This window comes from Coffea eugenioides, chromosome 2 (assembly GCF_003713205.1).
Source record: "Coffea eugenioides isolate CCC68of chromosome 2, Ceug_1.0, whole genome shotgun sequence".
Taxonomy (NCBI): domain Eukaryota; kingdom Viridiplantae; phylum Streptophyta; class Magnoliopsida; order Gentianales; family Rubiaceae; genus Coffea; species Coffea eugenioides.
In genome coordinates this window covers 71,698,918-71,707,250 of record NC_040036.1, presented here as the reverse complement: position 1 = coordinate 71,707,250, position 8,333 = coordinate 71,698,918, and the positions used below count along the sequence as shown (strand labels likewise).

Below are 8,333 nucleotides of genomic sequence, written 5' to 3'. Positions count from 1 at the left end.
GTTTTGGTTACATTTGCACTGGGTTACGTGGCACACATCCGGCCATACTAGTGCAAAAGTATTTTTTACACGGATGAAGTAGAAAAACCTAATGTTATTCCACATATATATGGTATTTATTATGTAAATCAGCCTAACTATGATAGATGAACTTCCGTTTAAGAGGGATTTGTAAGAAGCTTAGGGTGATTAAAAGCGTGTTTTTTTAAGTTCAAGAAAGACACGACAGTGGCTTGAATTGCTAATTTTGTTAATCCCACATCGCACTTAAGCATATAATACTAAAGCAACTAAAAAAAGCCATTCTCCATCAAGCGCCGTCACCCTAAATGGGATGGCTGGCATTGAAGTTGATCAATTGGATGCATTTCCATTGCTATGCCGGCTAATACATTGCCACCTGATATGGGTGGGGTAGCATCAAGTACAACCAACTCTTTTTTCTTTTGTTCTTTTTTGCTGGTTCAAATTTTTAGATATGGAAAAAAAGCTAACCCATGCTTCTGTTAACCATTAAGAAAAAACAAGCTAAATTCAAGGTAGTTTTCAACGTTGCCATTAAATTCTTTCAAAGAACAATTGTTCCAGCTCTGTGCCAAATTTAATTTAATTCTTCCATTTGGTATTTCTTGGAGAGACTTTTTGTTTCGGTTACAGAACATTCCATGAATTTTTAGGTTCCTTTCAATTGCCTGGAGAAGGCCGGATGAGGGTTACTTTAAATTAAACACGAATGGTTCTTCGCAAGCGTGGATGGTGGCAGAATTCTTAGGGATTCTTGTTGTGATATGGTGATACGAACGTCGCCAACCTTGTGACGAAACCCGTAAAAGATAGTTTCAGGATCGACAAGAGGACACCAAGTTTGGAGCGGATGACCTCAACCCGTTAATCACGTGGTTAACGAACCTTGGTATAATGGTAGAAGACGCCACAACCTAGTGTGATTCTAGATTGATAAGTCACGAACAAGTCCTTGGAGTTCCTCCCTCATCTTGTTAGCTCGTGCTCGAGTTACGGGTCCTAGGGGAACTCGAATAGTTCGCAATAGTGTCTCTTGGTTCGTATCATATGGCCTTTGCTTTCTCTGACTATTAAGGCAGGTTGACATCTCTTCAGGCAGAAGTTAGAGCTCTTTGCACGGGATTGGAGATCTGTCCTTGCAGAGGGTTTTCTTCTTTGGTATTGGAAGTTGATTCTAAGGTTCTATGGGATGTTTTGGTGTCTAAATCCGTTGGTCCTCCCTCTATCCGATCGGTCATAAGGAAGATTCGATCGTTCGATTTTCCTCTTCATTTTGTTCAACATTGTTTTTATCATAATACCACATCGATCTTAGATGCAGTTTTTATCCTTCTCATTACAGACAATATAATCTGTATGGCTTGTCACCCCACAACGGGTGGGGTGGCTGGAATTAACTGGAAAATTGAAATGTGATCACCCCCTAGCAGCAGGTGGAGTTGCTTGCAATTGCATGGCATAGATGTCCAAGGTGAGGTGGTAGCATTATCTATGAATTTGAATCCATCTATATGTTCAAGTAGTTGCATTGCATGTTATCAATGAATCTGAATCAATCTATAGGGTGAAGTAGTTGCAGTGCTCGTAGCGGCCAAGACGTACGTAGCACCCACCCCACCCACCCTATATGGGTGGTGTAATTTTTTTCCTTTGAGAATAATTTCAAAAACCTCCCTTGAGGTTTCGGACAGCTGCACTGGCAATTTCAGATACCTCCTCTGCCATAACATTGGGTCCTAATGCTTACATCGGACTCAGTGAAATAAATGTAGTAGCCTTGTACTCTATAAGGTGTTTGGCAACTACATGGACTTAATCAATTAAATCAGTAATTGACTGAATAAATAGAAATAATCACAAATTTAGAACAAAAATAAATTTCTAAATAATAACAATTTAGAACTAAAAAAATTTTTAACGTGCGATTACAGTTGAAATATTTGTTTAAGCCTTTTATAAGGCTTAAAAGGGCCATATTTTGTTATACCAGTTCATGATTGAAACTAGTTTACTTATTACATGTTAAGCAATTCCACCCAATTCTTGAATCTAAACATTCTAGAATTTACTTTCTAATTGTTTGTTGTTGTTGCTATATAAGTATTCTCAAAAGTAGACGTTAGAGAAAGCCGTTTTAACATCTACTTTTGCCATTGGGTGTTGTACAGACAGGTTTTATATGTGATACCTTTAGAACATGGAAAGGTATATTCTTAAATGGTAGCAAATTCACAACAGTTATTATGTCATTTCAAAGTATGATATATTGATATTTTTACTTTGCTTGCAATATTTCTAGGTCTAATGGGAGAGGCTCAAGTTGCATTCTGTGGACTTTAACAGATGAGTTTGAGAAGTGGCTTAACTGATGGCAAGTGAACTCATAGCTGTTTATGCTTAATGAACTGAATTTCTGTTGCATGTAATAGTTATACCAAGTGTCAAAATAGAGGAATGTAACATGATAGTCTTCTTTTCAGCTACTATTTGGGCAAACTGTATATGCTGCCTATGTGAAAAGGGTGCAAGTTTGCTCCTGCCATAGGTATCTAGCTTTCCTTGACAAGTTTGTGATAATTTGAGGCAAAGTGATCTTGGAACCAGAAGTTATGAGTTCTTAATAGTTAGTGCAATTAACCATTGGATCAGGGGCCTCATAAGTTCCAATTCAAATCAATTTTCCCTTACAGTGTAAATAGGAATAGATTTAGGGTAGGATGTAAATTGATAGTATTACAGAATAAAAAATTATAAAAGGTCTATTTTGTCCTCAATTGATCTGAAAGGGAACTTGTGAAACCCATGATCTTAATCCTTTAATAGTATCAGAAGCCCAAGTATCAAAGGCATCGGAAGCCGGCCCATTCACAGCCCAATTACACTGAAAGTATTTCTTGAATCTTGTGTGTATATTTGGATTTTGGATGTCCAACCGATGTAAACTCTACCGAAATATTGGACGAGAATTCAACACATTTGTATTTTGTGCGGTTTCATTCGGTCATTATATATATTCAAAGTTTTGGTGTATAAATACATCATAATAATATATGTTAAATATTTTATTTATATATATCAATTTTATTTCGAATGTAATATTGTAATGTAATTGTGTATCAAGTAATATAAAAAGTACAATAATCAAACTTAGCCGTTCCAAACTCTAAGTGCAACGAGTCCTCTCTGCGGAATGCTATACAAAATCTTTATTAATGAACGACACAAGGAAAGTGGAGTCCGAGAGAAATACAATTTGTTGTATGTTTTTTCGGATTAGGATGACAAAAGAAATCTTTAGCATCTACATTTCTTATTACTTGCAAATTTCCTTAATTAATGCAAAACTTTAGCCTAGTCAATACATCCAAACCCTGATTAGACCAGCAGAAAGCAATGTATGAATGTGACCTTAAGACACGTACCTGCGTTTAACAACTGCAGTATTCGTTCATATCAACATAAATCAGAGGGTTCTTCTCAGGTTGCACCCCCTTAATTTTTAAAAAATTGTAAAATAGGCTATAAATTTTAGATTTTTTAGTATTGTTCCTCTCTTGCCCCTCTGAATTTTGATAATATTCCTTTTAATCCCGCAAATCCCCCTCGAAGGTGTTAAAACTTTTTACAATTGCTCTTACCATTTCTAATGACAACGTAAAACAAAATATATTACAAAATGCTACTTTTTTTTTCATTTTAATGTTTTCTAAATGTCCAATAATACAAATTACAAGCAAAACGAACATTCTTTTGACAGTGCAATTGTATGTATATTATTAGTCTAGTTTATATACTAGATCTTTACATCTTGTAGTCTTATGCACATTTTAAAATTCTATGCAATTTTATAAAATAACATGACATGATAACTATTGTAAATGGTTAATCACAAGCAGTAAATAACTTTTTTAAACAAAAAAAATTGTAGTGTTAAGTAAATTGATTGGTGTACTTATATCAAATTTTTATGGGAAATTTGCCAAATTGGTCCCTAATATTTTCAAAAAAAACCTTTTTTAGTTCCTAATATTTAAAATTAGCCAAAATAGTTCCTAACATATAAATTATGAGCCAGTTTGATCATAATGCTCGTATTTGCTCATTTCTGCAGCTAAAAATAGCACACTTTTTTCATGTGGACATAATTTCAAGAGCAAAATTGGAAAGCACACTTCTTCATTTCCCTCTAAAAGCAAAAGTGCACGGAACCACCACCCTTTTTTCACCTTTCCCCCTCAATTACAGCAACAATTCTCACACTTAACATTAAATTTGTTTTGGAGAGGTCAGATGCATAAGTGCAACGCTATTCTTTGGAAAGTCCACTGGCTCAATCATTCCTTCGACCTCTTTAGCCTTAACCACTGCAGAACCGGAAAGCATATGATTAATGATAGCAGAAAGTCATCTCATCTGGGAGTTCATTTGCAGCTGCATCAGCCTCATGTTAAGAAGATTGTGACCCCTCACTGCCCTGCGCCCACCACTTTTTCATTATTATTCTCCCTACCTTCCACCAGCAACAGCAATGACCTTCGCCTTCAGGCTTCTGGGCTCCGTTTTCCTCCTCTTGCACCTCAGTTTCTAGGGCTCCACAGCCATTGCACAGCAAACAGAGCTTCACCCTGACACATTAAGCTTAATTTCTTTCAAGGATTCTCTTGAAAATCCGCAGCTTTTGACTTCGTGGACACTTGCCACTTCATATTGTCGTTGGCAGGGTGTGTATTGTCAAAACGGCCGAGTTATCTCTCTCGTTCTTCCGAGTTGCTCGCTCAGAGGACCACTATCTCTCTCTATTTTCAACCTCACCAGCCTCATTGTACTTGACTTCTCGTCCAACTTGTTCTATGGTGAAATCTCACCCCGAATTGCTTCGCGTCAGAGGCTCAAAGTAGACTTTGGCGGTAATCAGTTGTTCGGCGAGTTACCAAGCCAACTGGGTGGGTTGACTCGTCTTGAAATCCTCAACCTCGGTCCCAACCTGTGCACTTTTGCTTTTAGAGGGAAATGAAGTGTGCTTTCCAATTTTGCCCTTGAAATTATGTCCACATGAGAAAAACGTGCTATTTTTAGTCGGAGAAATGAGTAAATACGGGCATTAGGACGAAACTGGCCCATAATTTATATGTTAGGGACTGGCTGATTTTAAATGTTAGGGACTAAAAAAGTTTTTTTTTGAAAATGTTAGGAACCAATTTGACAAATTTTCCAATTTTTATTTATACTAAAAATTTCTAAACTAACGCATTTTAAGCTAATATTAATGTTGCACCACCTAAACAAAGGTCCTGACTCCTCTATTGCATAGAGGTAAGTTACCATTGATAACTTAAAGGTATTGACACCATTTTATGAAACCGTTGTCTTTGAATTTTAATTCAAAGAGAAAAGTAGAAGGCAAAGTGGTATTAGAGCAAAGGTTATGAATTCTTACTAGTTAGTGCAATTAATCATTAGATCAGGAGCCTCACAAGTTTCAGTTCAAAATAAGTGGAGGGACAGTGTAATAGAATTAGGTAGAGTGCAAATTGATAATACTGTAGTGTTAAAAAAAATTTAAGAAAATGACTATTTTATCCTTAACTGCTTTAAAATAGAACTCGTGAGGTCTATGACCCTTAACCCTCTAACAGCACCCAACCAGCGACTTGAGGCCCAGTTGTCAATAGCATCGGACCCCGATCCATTTACAGCCCAAGTACACTAAAATTGTTTCCCAAATATCAATTTTATATTTGGAGGTCCAACAAAGGTAAAGTCTATCGAAGTACTATACAGAATCTTTATTGAAGTACAAGAGGAAGATGGAGTCCTAGAAAAACGAGTTTGTTGTACATTAAAACAGTTTCCCAAATGATTTGGAGGTCCAACAAACGTAAAGTCCATCGAATTACTATACAGAATCTTTCTTTAACTACAAGAGGAAGATGGAGTCCTAGAAAAACTGAGTTTGTTGCATGGTTTTTGGATTAGCATGACAAAAGAATCTTGGGATGGATTAGCATCTGAAATATCCTACTACTTACAACCTTCCTTAATTAATGCAAAATTTAGCCCTGTAATTATATCCCAATCCTAATCGGACGAGAAGAAAGCAAAATATATAAATGTGACCTTAAGACTCATACCTGCCTTTACAACTGCAGCATTCGTTCATATCAACAGAAATCACAGGGTTTCTTGAAGAGATATTGTATTCCAAAACAGAATTCGCCGCAGTAGAGACAAAAGATTCAACCTTTACGCACTTGTCATCAATGAAGATCGAAGTAGAAAACATCAAGAGCAAAAGGACTTCTCATGCTTTAACCAAATTTTTTGGGCACGTTAGATCAAGAAAGATGGCATCTTCCGAAACAGTAGAGGATGATGATCGCTGGCACGAGCAGGTAGACCTTTCCAAGTTGCTTCTTGGGCCGAAACTTGGTGAAGGGACGCATGGAAAAATTTACCGGGGCAATTACAATGATGAGTCCGTTGCTGTAAAAGTAAGCAAAGTTCCAGATGATCCTGATTGCGATGAAAAAAGGGATATACATGGTACAGTAGAGAAGAAGTTCAACCAAGAATCTGCTCTCTTGCTTCGTCTCCACCACCCGAATGTTTTGAAGTTCGTAGGGGTTTGGAGACAGCCACCAGTTTTTGGGATCATCACTGAATATCTATCAGGGGGTTCCTTGAGATCGTACCTGAACAAGATTGAGCACCAACATAAATCTGTTCCCTTGCCTACAGTAGTCAGTATGGCCTTGGATATTGCTCGTGGGATGGCGTACATTCACTCGCAAGGCATTGTTCACAGGGATCTCAAGCCAGATAACGTACTAATCAGTGAAGATTTCCATCTGAAAATTGCTGATTTTGGTGATGCTTGTGAGGAAGCTCACTGCCATCTTCTTGCTGATCGCGCGGGAACTCTTCGGTGGATGGCCCCTGAGATGATGAAGCAGAAAAAATCCTACAACAGGAAGATTGATGTGTATAGTTTTGGACTAATGTTATGCGAGATGATTTCTGGAACAATTCCGTTCGAAGGCATGGTTCCAGAAACAGTCGTTTTTGGCGTGCTAAACAAAGATCTGCGACCTACAATACCTCAGCATTGTCCTCCTGCAATGAGAGAACTAATAGTGCAGTGCTGGTCCTCCAATCCTGGGAAGAGGCCAGAATTTTGGCAGACTGTCAAAGTTTTGGAGCAGTTTGAGACTTCACTGGCTTCTGAAGGATCCTTGAATAATTTGGTGCTAAATCTCGCTTCTCAGCATGATAAGAAGAGGCTGCTTCTCCATTGGATCCAAAAGCTTGATCCCATTCATCACTCTGATAAATTGATCAACACTGCCTATAATAGAAGGCCAATTATGGTTTCTTGATAATTGCATATTGTAAATTCAGTTAGATTCTATTGTAAATTAGATTCTTTTTTAAATTGTAGCTTGCTGTCTCTATGTTTTAGGCCGCAGGCAGTGAGATGAATTGTTATGTAACCTTGCTTTTATCATCAATAATATACGACGGGACTTTTTCAACTGTAACTACAAATTTCCCTGCAATTCGGTTATCAAACAATTATCCTACTAATTGGTCATTTTTTGCAAGTGTACATGTCCAACGTAGATATTTCAAAAGAAAATTTATCAATTAGTGTGTCTAAATTCTGAAGTGTTACGTTATCAAACAAATTGCAGAACCTCCTTGACTCAAAGCAAATTCAATCAATTGTAGTATGTATTTATATCAGACATGAAAAGGTGAGTGGATTTCTCAAAAGACCTTAACGTGTATTCTATACACATATTGCACATGTTAGTTAGATTTCTTCAGTCTTACTGACTAGGAAAGTTGAGTTCTGGATTCTAGATGGATGTTTATCAGCAAAGCTGAAAATAGTGCTTCCTCCTGTGAATAAGACTAAGCTCTCAAAGTCATAAATTTGTGCAGCAGCGGTGGGGAATGAATCATCTGTATATGAAATAACTGTCCTCCCGTCATTCCAACATGTTCACAATTTGATTCATGGTTGGCCTGGCATGTAAGAGAGGCTGAACAGAAAGAATAGCTGCCAGAACATGTTTCTCCATTACTTCTGGGGGGTCTATATCAAGCAACTTTTCATCATTAATTCCCAGAGCTCGACCTTCCCTCACAAGTGACTATGCCAATCTGTCAAAAGCAAAGCCTGATGATCTTTGTTAATCGAAATAACTGCTTCCTTGCCACTCAAGAGCTGAAGAAGAACAGACCCAACAGTGTAAACGTGACTTTTCTCTGTTAATTGGCCATATGAAGCGTATTCTAGAGTTACA

General features: G+C 37.4%; 1 protein-coding gene across 1 annotated transcript; it reads left to right on the top strand.

The window, feature by feature from the left end:
• Window positions 1–6,368: 6,368 nt before the first annotated feature.
• LOC113760193 (serine/threonine-protein kinase HT1-like) lies at window positions 6,369–7,400 on the top strand. The gene has a single exon (XM_027302759.1). It carries the CDS (start codon window positions 6,369–6,371, stop codon window positions 7,398–7,400), a length of 1,032 nt encoding a protein of 343 aa, XP_027158560.1.
• The last annotated feature ends 933 nt before the right edge of the window (window positions 7,401–8,333 follow it).